This window comes from Gavialis gangeticus, unplaced genomic scaffold (genome assembly GCF_001723915.1).
Source record: "Gavialis gangeticus isolate Ggan-Ray unplaced genomic scaffold, GavGan_comp1, whole genome shotgun sequence".
NCBI classification, from domain to species: Eukaryota; Metazoa; Chordata; order Crocodylia; family Gavialidae; genus Gavialis; species Gavialis gangeticus.
In genome coordinates this window covers 419,654-436,825 of record NW_017729022.1, presented here as the reverse complement: position 1 = coordinate 436,825, position 17,172 = coordinate 419,654, and the positions used below count along the sequence as shown (strand labels likewise).

The 17,172-nt window shown below is 39.3% G+C and overlaps 1 protein-coding gene across 1 annotated transcript in view; it reads left to right on the top strand.

Annotated features, from left to right (window-relative positions):
* The window catches only part of CFTR (cystic fibrosis transmembrane conductance regulator), a 107,320-nt gene extending 91,065 nt beyond the window's left edge, over positions 1–16,255 (top strand). The window contains exons 15-18 of the mRNA XM_019515767.1: positions 3,238–3,327; positions 7,981–8,153; positions 11,715–11,820; positions 15,198–16,255. Of these exons, the coding sequence (XP_019371312.1) occupies positions 3,238–3,327; positions 7,981–8,153; positions 11,715–11,820; positions 15,198–15,404 (576 nt within the window). The 3' untranslated portion in view covers positions 15,405–16,255. The remainder of the gene's footprint in view (positions 1–3,237; positions 3,328–7,980; positions 8,154–11,714; positions 11,821–15,197) is intronic.
* Positions 16,256–17,172: the final 917 nt, after the last annotated feature.

Sequence of the window (17,172 nt, the reverse complement as noted above, 5' to 3'; positions counted from 1 at the left end):
GGCAGTTCTGGTCCTTACTGAGGAAGACAGAGGCAAAGAAGTTATTAAATATGTTGGCTTTGTCGTCTGGCGTGACAACCAGATTCCCCGTCTTGTCCTGCAAGGGCCCCACGTTTCCTGGGGCCTTCTTTCTTCTCCCTATGTACTTAAAAATTCGAAGTGCTATACCCATTTTTAAAGTGCTGTAAAGCCATACATTTCTCTTAATTCACGGTAATAAAGCACTTTACATGGTGAAAAAAGCAATTTCTGTACACACCTTGTGGTTGCGGTTTCTCTGTCTCTGAGCTACATGCCAGCCTCCCACTCCTCTCTCACCCCAGAGGAGGGATAGAGTCGGCTCCTGTCCACACCCCTGCTCACTGAGCTCTCTAGTGACAAGTCACAGTTGTGCAGGTCTGAAACAGCATTAAGCCTTAACCTGTGAACGCTCTGAAATTGTTCTAACTTTGATGGGATAACGTTCCCCAGATTTAAAATGTTTTAAAGGTGACCTGTAACCGCAGCCTTCGACAGCAGTATTCTCTGCTATGCTTTGCAAAAGCATTTTGTTTACAAAATTTGGTGGTAAAAGTTGCCACGTTCATTTATTTGGATAGTCTCTGTGATAGGATACCCATTCTGAGAGACTATGGATCACGTTATTGTCTTTTCATTGTTCATCTGAGGTGAATTTGAATTAGTGACCACAGTGCAAGAGGCTCCATACTCCTTATCAGTCCTCTGAGATGGACTGCTTTTCCTGTTCTCATTTCTTTCTCAACAAAGAAATTTCTGTGTTTCTGCATATTTGCTTAATTTTAAGTGTCCAATGTTTACAGTGATTTTTAGCATTTCTTGATTCTTTCTAACTGGACTCTAAGCTGCAGGTGTGACTGAGAGATGACCTTTATGCGAGTGAGCCCTGTATAGAGCTCAGGAATCTATAAAGGAAGGAACGCCTGGCTGAATTGCACAGGAAAGCACCAGAATTCAGGACAGCAACACACTTCATTTGGGAAACAAATTCTATTTTTAAGTGGCCTAATTTTAATGTCCTACTTGTAAGCACAATTATTAGGAATAGCAACAGTTTCAGGGAAGAAGATACATTACTTGGTGTTTCTGCAGGTGGCACTTTGGAACTTAGGTGTTATGAATCTGCCCTTTTCTTTTCTAAAAACTGGTTTGTTCAGTTAATTTTTCTTCACCACTTGAGGATTAAAATAGCTATTTCATTAGTTAGATGTATGGTGAATGAAGTGTAAACAAAGCCAGGCCTGACGCCATCCCTCAGTGGTATTAGTTCTGCCACACCTTGTAGTTGTAAGAAACTAATCCTGATGCAAAGATGTTTCCAATTTAATTAATTTTGAGGAACCAGTGGAAAAAGATTATACCATACATCACTAATGCATATTTTATTGTTGAATGGAATAAATGCATCATATATGTACCAATACCTGTTAAAGTTACTCAAATACAGTAGATCACTGTTGTTTTTGTTAAAGACCATCAGCTCCAGTATCCAATCACACTGGAATTAAGCAGTTTGAAGGAGATCATAGTAAGATCACAAGCTTGTCTCTGGTGTCTTGAATGGTGCTCTTCATTGTTTTGTAGGAGAAAATAATAACATGTTTGTGGTGGTGTAACAATGTTTGAAACCACTCAGGAATCTGACTAAATATCTTCAGGTTGGGTCATGTCAGGACCATAATAGTGTGGCTAACCTATCTGGACAAATACTTGTCTCAGGTGTACTCCGTCATCAACAACCAGTTTTTGCTAGTGCTTTAAGTCTCCTCCAGAATAATTAAAATATGTGGTAAGCCTCAAAGTGTATTTCAGCAAGATATTAAATGACTGTAAATCATTTCAAACTACATTTTCTTTAAACCAATATTTTCTTTATAAAGTTGAAAGGCACTTAGAAAAGAAAATATCTTGCTCACATCTTTCCCCACAAGTAATATTTGTTCAGTACATACAGAGGAAGGAAAACTGAAATTATAGCACTTCCCACTAGGATACTATCATTCTCTGAGAATGAATTCTACCTGCTGTAACAGCAGTTTTATTTAATGGCACAGTAGCTGCGTCTACATGAGATGCTGACTGCTCAGTTGTTACTACACAGTCATTTAATACTTGTATAAACAAGTATATATGCAGTATAAATGAGTACTAAATGGCTACTAAATACTAACCAGAGTTACTATGCAGTAGCTTTGCCAAACAGGTTTTAGGTGATGCTGACTGCGCAATACTGTGCAGTCAGTGTCTCACATAGACGCAGTCAGCAGGTTTCACTTTAGTTTCATGTGTGATCTTTGTGTCATTTGAAGAATGGTCCCTCATTTCTGTAAGAACCTTCCACAACTTTCAAAGTAGAGAGATTAAACAAATATTTAATTTTGGCTGTGTCATCACTTTCCAGTCTAGATAATGCGTATAAATGAGAGTTGTCCTTTTACACCTGTAAAAGTAACAGAGGGAACTGTTTTTGCCCACACTAAAGATAGAGGAGGAAACTCCAACAGACTTCAGTGGAAGTAGGCTCAGTCTCAGTTTTAAGAAGGTAAATCCTTTCCCTCCAGAGATAGGCACACAGGCATATAGCATAAGAGAGCCAGCAGAGCTCCTGAATTAATGGATTAATGATTCTATTCTGATTGTGCTATATGCGGAGTATCAATGGAACTAAACAGAAGTGTGGTTGGTACTAGGTTGGAATGTGGGGACACAAGAAAACACTGAAACACGTGACTTTTCACTATAGCTGGTGGGGAAACTAATTTTCTCTCCACCAAAAAAATTAAAGATTTTGATTTCCCCCCCATTAATTGGGACAAATAGCAAACATGTATTGTTATAGTTGTTTGCAGATGACATTCTGAAAAAAATCCTTTAGGGTCAGTCAGAGCCTTTTGTTTGTGTTTTTACCTGTTATTTATATCAAATAAACCTCACAACAGACATTTCAAAATGGAGATATACAAATGTTTCCTTTTACACATGTCAGAAATGTGATGTGTTGATTTTTTAAAAAACATTTTTACTGAGTTTTTCAAAATAAATCTGTCAAAATGTAAAATACTTTGTGAAATATTTCACTTCAGTCCAATGGCATTATCTGAGGAAAACTGATTCAGCAAAACTGTTTCAGTTCATTCTTCTTGTTGTTTGCAAGGGGATAGTCTGATTTTGTAAATTTTAAAATGTGACTTTTGTTTTTATTTTTTGGTACTCCCACAGAAAGTGTTTATATTCTCTGGGTCATTTCGGAAAAACTTGGATCCTTATGGACAATGGACTGATGAAGAAATATGGAAAGTTGCAGATGAGGTAAAGCTATTCAATATTATTTGTGATGTTCATAAACACTATTTTAGTAATTCCACTGTGATCCAGGAAGTTACAGTAAGGGACTTGAGAACAATTTGGGTCAATAATTTAAAAAAATAATTGTTTATATTGAATCACGTCTGAAACATTATCCCTGTCCAGAAGAGTGTACAGTCTAAATAGGACACATGCAATATAAGCAGTTGTAGGTAACAAAGGCAGCTATGGGGCACTTCTGCTTGGTAATCATTAATAAGCAGTTACATACATTTTTAGGTTCTCATAACTGTTCTTTCACTGCCTGTCTGTTTGGAGAGTTATTAAGAAATATATATAATGGGTTTTCCTTCTTGCTCCTGAAGCAAACCCCTTAACAGCATCAGGCAAAGGCCTGCTATCAATATATGGACTTCATTTGAAGTTCTTTGCATTGAAGTGTTGTGTGCAGTTTATTGACATGTCAAGGTCATTCATATTCTGTATAAATTGGGGTTTCAGCATTGAATGGAAGGTGTATGGACACACATCAGATTCCAGTGACCACACACCCTGGAACAATAAGAACTGACCTTTTTGGCAAGCACGCCACAAATTAGTCCTGTGTCCTCCGTGAGTGTAATTCTGATCCCTTTCCCCTGCTTGATTTTCTACTCAGAAGGAGCTTTCTGCTCCTTGTCCAAGCTGCTGCTATGCTTTCTCCTTCCTGCCTGATCTGATGATCTGTTTTCTGTTGCCTGTCTGCCACAGTGCTGCCTGTCCCCTGCCCAGTCTGCTGCATGCCACACACACAGGCTGCCCATGCCACTTGTAGTACCTATGCTGCAGGTTGGCCGCCCCCACTGTAGAAAAGCAGGTGGCATGAATGTGTAAATTGTTTGTGCCCAAGGGCTTGGTCTTCAAAGATCAGTTCTAGTCCTGGGTATCTAAGTGGATCTGTGACTTTTCAACTACTTACGTTCTACAGCTTTCTTATTATAATCCAAGCCTCACTTGTTTTCCTCTCAGTCCTCTGAAATCCAGACACTCAAAGCAGTTCAGATTATTTATAGGTGTACCTGATAATGTGTACCTGATAATGTGTGACATTTGACTCAGCAAATATTAATAAAATGTAGCTCAAATGGTTGCATCATGTTACATTTATACAGTGCCTTGGAAACAAGAATGCTGAGGAAGGAGAGTATTTTGCCCATGCTTCTTTATTATCCAATAAAAAGATGCTTTTGGTAGAGGTCAGTAGAGGAAAATATTAATAAAATTTGCATAAAGCACAATCTGAGTGCTTTGATCTATGATTTAGCATAGGGGAAGTTTCAGGATGTGACTGCTGGATGACCCAGCACGAAACGCATAGAGGCAGTTAGTTTAGAGAATTAATTTCACATTTTATCCCTCTGAGGTTCGGCTGCTCATATCTTTATCATATCACAGAATCTTTAAAGGTAAACTGTAAATTGAAGTGAAAACCACAGTTAATACATGTCTAGTAGTATATCTAGCTACTTTGAGGACATCCAAGAGAGGAAACTGTAGATCATGTTCTTCAGAAATGTTTCCCAGTCATTGATATTCCCTGGCTCTTGTTAATGAACAAGAATTAACTCAGGCAGGCTACAGTGTTTTGTAACATCACGGTTATACTTACATGCCATCTATTTCACAGAAGGATGCATAGATGCATTCTGGGGTGGGATTAACAAACCATGGTGTCCCATGGATGTGGGTGTAGAGGGGAAAAATCAGTGGGATATTTTATTTAAGAAAATCCCAAGATATGGTGTCATGATTTACTCTTTTGTGGAGTGGCTGGAATGTTACCTTTTGGCTCTGGTAGCACTTGACACTTCTTTTACACAAATGATCAATTGGAAAATTGACGTTGGCTTTGATTCTCCCCTAAGAGAAGTCCAGCCCTTCCATGAGCTTTTTGATGAGATAATCAATACCACCTGCAGCCTCAAGGATGAACTTCTGCAGTTAACTTTCCAAGAGCCCCGTTTAACTCTTAGTCCCAATTGCATCCGATTGAGTCCCTAAATGTGCATCCAAGTTATAAACATGGGCCTTATTCCCAAAGTGCCCCAAATTCAAATGAATTTTCACCAAATTTGTCCCTGTCTCCCCTTGGGCTTCATTTTATTTCTAGAAAAATAGAAGTAAGCTTTCGCATGGCTGTAACTGTGCTGCCTGAGGGCCTTTCTGTATTGGTTCTGACACTGCAATGGACTGTAACCTGGAAAACAGGTCCTGCTCACTCACTGCTGCTTTGCACTCACCAAAGGCTGAAAAAATAATGTAGTCATCATTAGACTGGCACAGGGCCTTTTCCAATAAACATATGATGAGAGCCTGAGGATGCCGCAAAGAACAGCTCTATTTTGTTTTTTTCATCATTTGGCTTGTGCAGAGTGGGAGCAGGTGGACAAGGCATGTTTTTACAGGAGCAGTTTCTAGGACAGTTGGAAAGGGTATAGATGTACTCTAAATGACTGAAGGATTGGTACAGCTCGTTACAAACTGCTCTTCAGCAGCATATCCCTCCTCTACATCCTCCCTTCATCTTTGTAGCTTCTTCTCCATTTTCTGTAAACTTTGTTCAGTTGTTGCCTCGTTAAATTTTATTTTGAGGGAACTGGGAACTTCCTCTGTGAAATTTTAGTTTTGTTTAAAAAACAAATTTTCAGTTGATTAAAATTTGGCAGAAAATCTTCACCCAGCCCTAGCTGTCAGAAAACAGTGATTTACGCTCTGCTTGCCACGACTCTTAGACTGGGAAACTCATGGATCAGAGTGTCCACCCCAAACACAGAGTTGAATACTTATGTATTTGACTTAGAATTTTCCCTTTAGGTGTAAGCTACAGCTGAGGTTTTAAAGGCTTACTTACAACACTAAGAAGAAATACTGTTTTAAAGTCTGCATTGTTGAAGAGTCAGGCATGTCCTTTCAATAACATATTATGTTTTTCAGTTAATTGTTTTATATTCAAAAGTGTGAAAAAAACATCGGTGAGAAAAAGAAACTTTGCAATATGTTTAATGGGAAAGATTGAATGGGTTATGGACTTTATGCTCCCTTGAAATCTAAGTAATCAGAGAAAGCTATAAAGAGCTGGTATAACTTTGGAAGATGGCAAAAAGAAAGTTAATTTTTAGCTTGTTAAATATTCTGTTTCCTTCTAGCTTATGGTGTAGTGTTCAATGAAGGCATTTTGCAGCTACTGCTAAAGTCAGTATCACCATTTAATTTTCTTCCATCACAGCTGTGGTGTGAGTAAACTTGAATACTTGATTTTAGCACTGCCACAATACTTTAGAGAGCTGTGTGTTACAGCTTTGTACAGGCTCCCTAAGCTAAATTTTGCTCCCAGTCACACTTATGTCAATAGGACTGCAGAGGTTGTACCTCAGGGCAGTTTAGAGATTGTTTTAAAAGTAAACCGACTTTTCTGGGAGCTGTTCATGACATAATTGTATTAAAGGCATATTAAGTGATTAGCTGCAGAGAGAAGAACAAGCAGTGCCCTGTACTGAGGTAGCACTCCTGTTTAAAGAATACCAACCTGGAATTCTTCCAACCTTTACCACGTATCACTGAAGTATTCCATTGTAATAGAGTCCCTGTTTTAAAACGTGAAAAGGAAATGTGTAGGCAGGATTCCATATTTTTGATGCAGAGTGAAAATGGGTTACAAATAACAAATGGGATTTGAAAAACAAGTTTATGCCCTTTTTATGCCTTCTATCATCTTTATTGTAAGCTAAGTTGCTGCATATCGTAGCAACACAGGTGCATTACCAGTACCAGCTTGTACAACTCAGGAGAAGAGTTCTTGTCAGGGTTAGATGAGAATGATTATTCCCTCCAAATGCCATAGTAAGTTTGGTCATTCTGGGAAAGCATATGGATTCCAAAACATCTCATAAAGTAAGCAGAAACCTTTTCAGTTCCCCTTGAACTCTGTTTTGATGCAAAGTTGTTACAATCCAAAGACAACTCGTTTTACATTTGTACCTAGGTAAGTTTTCAGTGCCCAAGAGCAGATAGTGATATTATGAATCCTGCACAAATTGTAAAGAACTTGACGTATGTGCTGCTGTTCCCATCCTTCTGACAAAAGATAAAGTCTGTGGAAGTGGTCTCAAAGCCATGGATACAACTGCCATGGTGACTTATGTTATATTCTCTGCCAGTGTAATGCAGCATGTGAAATTTCCTCTTCCTGGTAACTGAGGAGTCAAGGTTTCTTTCAGAAACATCTCCCTTTAGCATTACAGACGATGCACAACACCACCAAATAGAAGTACCAAATAAATTACTTTCCTGTAAACTAACTGACAATGTATTGGTCAAGGTGCCAAAGCTCATTATGTCTGATAAACATACAGCTTTAACTTTGGTTTGTGCAATCTGTACTGAAATAAACCAAAATGTTCTTTCTGGATAAAAAGAGATTGATCTTTCTTGTCATTTGACTGTTTGTTGGAGTAACTCTGAAAGGAGGATTCTCATTTCAGCTGATTTGAGCAGAACACATTTTATATTGAGCCTTGGAAACAAAAGGCAGAAGGGTTAAATGTGGATTGTTGTATCTAAATGTTTGTAGTTCCAGTTTCTCTCAAATAGATTTATCCTTTAATTTTATTCTGGCAGGTTGGACTGAAGTCTGTAGTAGAGCAATTTCCTGGCCAGCTTGATTTTGTTCTTGTGGATGGTGGCAGTGTCCTCAGTCATGGGCACAAGCAATTGATGTGTCTTGCCAGATCAGTTCTCAGTAAAGCTAAAATCCTGCTGCTTGATGAACCAAGTGCTCATTTGGACCCCATGTAAGTTTTATTTATTCTTTCTATTTGTATATTGTGGTGTGAAATCAGGAAGCCCACACTGTCAGATCTGTGCTTCAGTGGCTATCCTGACAGGAGATCGCACACAAGGTGGACTACCTTGGATTCTGTCCTGGAGGGCATTGTGCTTCACAGCTATTGTTTCTCTCTTACCACCTCTTTGTTCCTGAAAAGTAGTGATTTACTGCTGACCTGTACTAATAGAAGATTTCTTCCTCTGTGTTGGCTCAAATTCTCTCACCAGAGGCAGAGTATGAGGATGGAAAGAGGAGCCAAATGTTGTGACTCTTATGCCCACCGTCTGTGCCCTGCTGCTCCAAAGAGAGAACAGACAGGCAAGGAGCTGCACATGCTCAAACTCAGCCAGACTCAAGGCCTGATTAGTCCCCCTTACATGGGTTCAAGTCACAGATGAGTTTTAATAAATAAAAATGGATGTACTTCCAAAATGCACTTCAAATGCCACACATAGGAGATCCTTACAGTGCCATCAAATCTGTGGCATTTGATTTTGGTGCAGGGCCACTGACCTAGGCCACAAAACAAGTCAGCATATAACTAGGGTAAAACTACCGCTTATTTTTAAATCTTGGTAGTGCTGTGCTCGTCCACTGGAGCATATTATTATCATCATCATTATTTTTACTCCTACTGCTATTGCAGAACCTGGAAGCCAGAGGCCCAGTAAACTCGAAGAGTATTATTCTGTAGTCTAATGAAGAGGGCATTTAATTGAGAGTGGGGAGATCCAGGTTTCAGTCTGTGTTCTGAACATGCTTAGTGTGCTTTATCCAGTGATGCTTTAATGCAGAATTTGTATGCAGTCAGTCCTGGAAGCAGGCATCAGAACCCAGGATTCCAACTTCTAGGGCAAATGTTCTGGACACCAGGCTTCCTATGATAGATGTCCACCACCATCTGCAGAAATGTTTTTGAGTTAAAATGTTTCTGGGTGATGAACTTGGGTACTGTCATTGTGTGTTAGGTACACCTGTTAGATCCTATCATATGTCAGATCTACCCTTGACATATGATAGGATCCTCAGTCAAGATAGTGGTGCCTCTGGGCATCTATAATAGTTGAACTTCAGGAATCTAAGAAGGTTTTCTGGTGAAAACATAGGCACCTAAAGAATTTTTGACACCTAAGATGTTAGTTAGGATTTCTTTGAATCATTCTATAGGACTTGGGTATCTAAATTCCACTTAAGCTTCTTCCTGAATCTCATTCTAAATTAAGGCAATAATCAACTATAGTAGTAAACAAGGAGTGATACAGTTATTCCAAGTAGACTCTCAACTCAATCATGAGCAAATGCTTTGGTTTGTATCCTAGTCCATTTACTAGACATCTAAGTGTTTGCAACCTCTTGGTTGATTAGGGCCTAGAATTCAGGTCACCTACTTCCACAGCAAATGCCCTAACTTCTATTGGCTATTTGGCATGTTAGCAACTCTTCTGGCACTTGGGCTGGCTGGATTATGCTCTGTCTTAGTCTTGGGGCTTATTTGTACCACATCAACGATGGTGCTCATGAGGGATGGAGTTGAATACACCTTGTCCACCCAAGTCTACTCAGCTGTTCCTGAGCTGGAAGTTTGCTCATGAGGCTACTCTGGATTTAGTCTTAGCAGTTTCTCTCAAACCTGTTAGGAAGTTAGGGTGTGAGAGTAGGTTCTGGAGACAAGTCTCATGGGTGATCTTTTGACTTTATAGCAGACTTTATTTGGTCAGGCAGGGTATGCTCAGGCCTGTCCAGCAAGACCCACCACTGTCTCCAAGCAGACAACTCCTAGATCAGTGATTCTCAACTAGGGTGCCACTGCACCCTGGGTTGCCTTGAGATCCATTCAAGGGTGTTGTGGGGTGCCATGCAATGTTAATACTAACACCTAACATGTTAAGTGTGCAGACATGATTAACAAGATACACCTACAGATTTCAAATAGAAATCCATAGTACTAAAAGCATTATGGCCTATGATGGTCTGAGTTCTTTGCTTTATAATTTTTCCATAGTCAAAACACGAGTGAAAACTAAGAACACTTTTTGAGGAGTCTCTTGACTTTAATGGGGGTGCCTCAACTCTAAAAAGTTGAGAACCACTGACCTCGATGCTTTAAAGTCCCCTACATGCCACTTATGTTCAATAGGATTGTGTTAAATGAAAAAGTTACGGAGACATAGCAGAAACGTGGACCTCTTTTGTGGGGGCTTCAAAAATATTTTGATTTGTTGGCCACCCTTATGAAGATTCAAGGAAAAAAGTAAAAGGAAACAAAATTCAAATATGACAGTAAAATTGGCTTGATGTGACCAGTTACCAGAGACTTGTCATAAAAATGATTTATTTGACTAATTAAAGTCAAGGCTGGCATAAGCTTTCTATATTCACTATGTAAAGGATCACTTCAAGAACTGCAAGGTTGAGAGAGAATATAAGGTAATTTTAAGCAATGAAAAAGTTCATTTAGGAGGGTCCCCATCAGTCTTGTCTTTGCTTTTCTATATACGCTTTACCTTAATTACCTGTTTTGGCATTTCGTTTGGCTTACTGTACTCTGATTCCAATTTTCCATTATACATACAGCTGTCCTGAGAGAATTTATTTGACATGGGAAAGTGGCAGCATAGTACAAATGATATTACAACAATCTCTCATCTTAGTTTAAAACAAATTAAGAGTGAAGAAAGGCTTTATCACTTTTGTTGAATATTAATACTAATCCAAAGGCTATTTAGATGGGCAGTTTCTCCATCAATGACATCAACTGCAGAGTTGCCAGTCTCATACTTTTACTGTGAGTGTTTTGGTTCCCAAAGCCCTAGGTCTTGGAGTACTGAAAGTATGTAGCAATTTCAACTTCTATTTAAAAAATAAAGAAAGTTTCTAGCTGTTGTAACTGAGGAGATAAGCCTGAAAATATGAATGGAAGCTTGAGAACCAGAAGACTGGGAATAACCCCCAGTAAGTTTATTTACTTACATGCTAAATTTCCATGTTTAAAAGTCAGTCTTATGAGTTGTGAGGTGCTGCTGCATAATTTATAAATATTGGCAGTGACAACACCACATCTACTGTCATAATGCGGTTCTCAAAAGTCTTTCTGAGCATGGCACTAGGAGATGGCAAGAGCTACTCTATTGTTAATCCAATGGTCAACACCAGAGGCTTACCTGCTGCCTTTGGCAATATCTGAACTATTTAAACTAATTTCTAGTTAAAACAGAGATGTGGGTGAAAATAGCATTACAACAGCGTTGTATAGCATAGCTTAGTGGAGAGATTGTACCTTGCTATAGGCAGTATAAAAAGGTGCCAATTAAGCTTAGTTGCAACATTTAATTTTACAGATGTAGTTTGTTGTAACAGAAATAATTGTGGTACTTTAAAGAAGCATAATTCTGCTTGTATATGTACATGCAATTGTCCTGTTTTGTAGTTTAAATACTAAAAATAATACACTTCATAAAAGGTGTAATTTGTATGTAATGGAATTTGTTTGCAATGCTCTAAATGACAACAATTGTTTACCTTTCAGAACCTTCCAAGTGATTAGGAAAATACTTAAACACGCATTTGCAAATTGCACTGTTATACTCTCTGAACACAGACTAGAAGCAATGTTGGAGTGCCAGCGATTTTTGGTGAGTGTTTCTGGTAATCTTACATAATATGATTTTCTTGTGATTGACACATGTGCTTTGCAAAGGATTTTTAACTAATCCTTTAATGGTAGGATTAGATAAGTCTACTGCATGTAGATCACTTGGAACACTGGTTGGCGGGATGTCCCAGAAAATGGACCTCACAGTGTGCATTACTGCAACAAAATCACGGATGTGTACATTTGTTTTTGATTAATCTAAGGTGACATGAAGGCAGAAGGGCAACTTAAAAATTGCTGTGAAAATATCCTGCCTACAACAGTTAAATTGTTGTGTTTCTTTCTAAAAAGAACCTTAACTTTCCTTTCTGTGTTCTATCTTTGTCTATCAATCACTTACTAAAGAAATTCTGGTGCTGTAGGTGTTTCTCATTACATAACTGGTAATTAACCCTCACAGAGTGAGAATATTTTAAGATGCCTTACTAGTGCATGGAGCTGGCATTCTTTAATCATTAGTCATTTTTAGTTCCACTTCTATACATTCAGGTAACAAAGGCATAATCTGAAACTGAAGTGGAATATTTAATAAATGATGCATGCCCTTTTGAACTACTGCTGTTGTCCTGTCTACTGAATTTATGGATTTATCTGCACACACTGTTATGGAGTCTGATTCATTTAAGGCCCTTTCTGTTTGTACGTTTTAATTAGCAAGTATTTTTTTAATGGAGTCCAGCTAATACCCCTAAAGCATTATTACATTCTTTACAAATGTTTGACAGTTCTGTAATTAAAAATTTAGAATGTCTGGAAGCAAGCTGTGAAGTCTTTCAGCCAATGTATTCCCCACCCAACATCAATCTCTTTCCTAACCTTCACGTTATTCCTTTCCATTGAATATATTTTCATTACAGAGCAAGTCTATATAACTGTGGGGAGGGAGATGGAGATGGAGAGGGGTAAGAAGGTAGGATATTGAGATTTGGACAAGTTTTAATCCACACTGAAAAGTTTAGGCTCAGATTTTTAAATCTAGAATTGTTTAAGACTTTTAAGTTTCAACATAACATGTGGTGCATGTCCCTACCATGCTCCAGCTGCTCTATGCATACTTCATTCCCTTATACCAAGAGTGGCCAACCTGCAGCTCTGGAGCCACATGTGGCTCTTTAGAAGTTAATATGCATCTCCTTGAATCTTTGCACAAGCACACGACATGATGTAATGGCAGTGGAATCTGGTTACCATGTGCTTGTGCAAAGACTCAAGAAGACGTATATTAACTTCTGAAGAGCCCCATGTGGCTCTGGAGTCACAGGTTGGCCACCCCTGCGTTATACCCATTTTTGTCTCACTTCTGTCAGTCCTTCTGTGCAAGACTCCGTGGCTAAGTACATACAGTCAAAAAGCCTGAGGCTGAATTGATTCAGTCTTCACAAATTAATCTAAGATGCATAGATTGAACCAATAAGCAAGTGAACAGACATTCACGTTGGATTCCAGAAATGCAACCACCTGCCTGCAGTAGCCCAGGCTAGAAGCTGGGAGGCTCTAGAGTTCACCTCCCTGTTTGGCTGGAGCGGACAACTTGGGCCAAAACTAGTCCACCCACCCTGCAGGGAGAAGAGGGTTCACGGAGGAGGTGTAAAGCATCCTGGGATGCTAGGAGACTATGAGTTAACTTGAATCTAGAGGGGATTTGGGACAGAAGTTCAATAAACTGATTTAACCTAAGTCAGTTAAGACTGATACTACATCCGTTCAAGTTTATCTTAAGCCAGTTTCAGCCATTTTGAAAGCAGTTTATGTGCACTGAACTTCTGTTGTGTTATAGATTTGAATCGGTTTCTGATCACTTATACTGGTTTATGTGTAATTTCTCTCCCTAGCCCATGCGTCCCTTCTTCCCTACCATAGCTAGCTCCGTGCTTATTCATAAAAAAAACACCTGCTCCTAGGACTAGATTCAAGTGGTTCAGGACACTAGATGCATTCCCACAGTGGGGTTGTCCCAGCCTTGTACTGTGGTTGCATGTCTTTAGGGTGACCATGCAGGGGCCTGTCTAAGTGGTCTTTTAGGAAGGGGTTAGGGATGTACTACTACTCTTTTTTTGGCAAGCTAGGCCTTCCCATCTTTAGACTAACATTTCCTATGACCTGGTAGGCTGGGGTCTTTCCCAGAGCAAGAAAGACTTGGTTTTCTTGGCTGTGTCTTCATAGGTGCCTCTTCTGATGCCAATCTGAGAGTCTGGCAGGAAGGACCTCACAGACAGCACATCTTGTTGGAAAGATATTAGCAGAACCTTAACATAGCACCTGGTTTCAGAATTAATACCCCATTGAAGTGAATGGAACTGCATGTGCCTCTGAATCCACTTGTCTCAGGTTCTCTGCAGACTTGGTTATTCCATTCTTGCTTGGTTTCCTTGTCACCAAGAGGACTCATAATCTTAGCAAAATGAAAGCACAGATTCTGATGTCGCTACAGGACTGCCAAGAGCCAGGGCTCTGAACATGTGTCTGCAGTGCCTGTTTCTCACTTTGTCCTGCTGCACAATCCAGTCTTTTGAACTGCTTCCATCCTTGGAAGTAGCATGAAACAGCTTGGTCTGAGTGGAGCTCAGGCTGCAGCTGTAGGAGACAGAAAGCCAGGACATTTTGCATTAAAGCGCTTATTGCTCCATACAGGTCATTTTCTACTGTGTCCTGACATAAAGGGGCTGTAATTTTCTTTAGCCAAGTCCAAAGTACTCCAGGAAACCAAACAAAAAACAAAACAGAAACCCTGCCCCCCCCCCAAACCCAAAGGCAAACATTCTTCAACACACAGATTCCCCTACATGGCATAGCAAGGGCAGTTCCTCCTTGCTGCTCTGAGTCTGAGGAGGAAAGGCCCTGCTCTTTGGTGCCTTTCTGACAGCCTTCCTGTTCCTTTCTTTTATGTCTGTACATTAATAATCCCCTTCCTTAATGTGAGTTTATAATCTGATGAAGCTACTTATGACTCTGCAACTTTCCCAGCAACTTCACTTCTAACCCTCTAGCTCTCACCAAAATACCAGAAGTGGCCTCTCAGCTGTACTAGCAAGTCAAAGCATATTCAGAGAGCTCAGCCAAGCCATCTCAGGGTGAAGAGGAGCCATAAGAAAAGGGTTTAGTGCATTTAAAAAAAAAAAAAAGCAATGGGTACATTTACTCAGCCATCATTTGAAAACTCTTTTGCTTGTTGGTAATAGGAAGTTAGCCAAAGCAATCTGAAATTTTGAACCATACAAATAGAACTCTTTTGGCTTTTTTCCTACTGTAATTCTCTGTCCTATCCGCATCTGCCATCCTGTTAGTGTACTGACTTAGTTAACTGGACTTTTATCAGCTCTGTTAATACACATCTGTTTGATCCAAATGTTTGTTTAGGTAATAGAAGACAATACAGTGAGGCAGTATGAGTCAATCCAGAAACTGCTGAATGAAAAGAGTTCCTTCAGACAGGTGATCAGTCATGTTGATCGCCTTAAACTCTTCCCTATACATCGCAGAAACTCAAGCAAGCGCAAATCTCGGCCCAAAATCACTGCTTTGCAAGAAGAGACAGAGGAGGAAGTACAAGAGACCAGACTGTGAGGAAGACTAGAAACACTTCTAAAAAAATTAAATATTGGGGAAATTGAAGTCGAGAAAAGTGAGACCAACGCTGCGGACACTGCAGGGGCAAGCCCATGATCAAATTTTCAGGAGGCATTAAACGGAGCTGTCTACAAGGGTATATGGAAACGGCTACCCTCCAAAGGTTAAATTGTGTGTGAGGCATTAAATACCCTTGAAGATTTACCACTTGCTGTGGTAAGCCATGCTTCCTTTGAAAAGCTGCTTTACTTTGGTACTCACTCAATGATGGGAAGAATTAGGAACCTGTTTGGATCAATATAGGAAAACTTTAAAAACCTTTATTCCCTGTGTTTCAGGGAAGGGGATGGGCACTGAAGAAAAAGGTGGCAGATGGGAATGTTAAAACATATCAGACTTGGGTACAAAACACTAACTGCAAAGTAGTAAACTGATTGTGGGGTTACTTCCTGAAAACAGGAGGAGAGAAAGTCAGCAGCAATGCACTTCAAATACTTCCTGTTCCTCATTTTTCATCTGATTACTGTATTTCAAAACCACAGAAAAGGCGAAATGCCCTTTCACAACAGTGCACAGCAAGCATGCATGAGATAATGAAGGAAAAGAGGATGTTTGCCTGTGAGTCAGTCAACATCCGTCAAGTCCCAGCAGTTAAAGAAAGATGATGAGAGGGGGAGTTAGTATTTCCTGTTGGAAGCCAGGAGAGTCTGGCCAAACCCTGCAAACCTTTATTCCTGGGCATATGAATATTAGCATAAGCAGCAGGACTCCTGCTCGTAGGCCAGTCTGTATGTTAGGTCAGGCACCTTGACATGCTTGTACTGTAGTTTGTATGAAAAGGAGAGGGAAAAAAAAAAGCAAACAAAAAAACAAAACAAAAACAAAAACTTTGCAGTAGACTTTAAGAATTACATCAGTTTTATACCCGTCTGTTTTGCTGTTTTATTATAAAGCTGAACTTTTCTCTAGAATATTTTATTTATTTTAATATTGTTGAAAACATTTATTAAAAGAGTGCTGTATTTTAAGAGTGATTATGCGCTACAAAAAATATATTTGTATAAAAAGCAGTTTTTATATTTGAGCTGTATTCTTTTTATCCCACCTGAAGATAGAACTGGAAAAAATTACCATGTCCTAAAGGCATGTCCAGTAGCATCCAAAAGCCACCTTTATTGGTGTGTGTGACTGCATTCTAGTGATACAGATGTGTTTGTTAGGTTTCTCTTTAAATAAAACCTCTCAACTCACACTGCCTATGTAACAAGCTGTAATAGGTGCAATCAGTAGAAGACACAGCAGAAATGTTGTTGCTCCTACTAAGTGAACACTGCCTACCATGACAGCATACATTTGATTTTTTTAAATTCTGTCTATTATCAAAGTAGACATTATGTAGTGTGTGCCAATAAAACTAAGATTTTGTGTACAATTCCATTGTCTCGATTTGTTTTTCTTTATTTAAATGTATATATTTCTCTAGAACAGTGATTCTCAGTTAGTGTGCTGCAGTAGCCTGGGGTGCTGTGAGATCCTTTTAAAGGTGCCACTGGGTGCCATGCAATATTAGCACTGTTACGTGTGGAAACATCTGTGCATCATTCACAAGATAGACCCAGACATCAAATAGGAATCCAGAGTGTCACAAACATTTCTGACCTGGGGTGATGTTTCTGAGCTCTTTGCAACATAAGAATTGCTGTATTATTTTTCCATAGTCAAAAAAGAAGCAAAAGCTAAGAGTTGGCATTTTCTGAGGGGCACC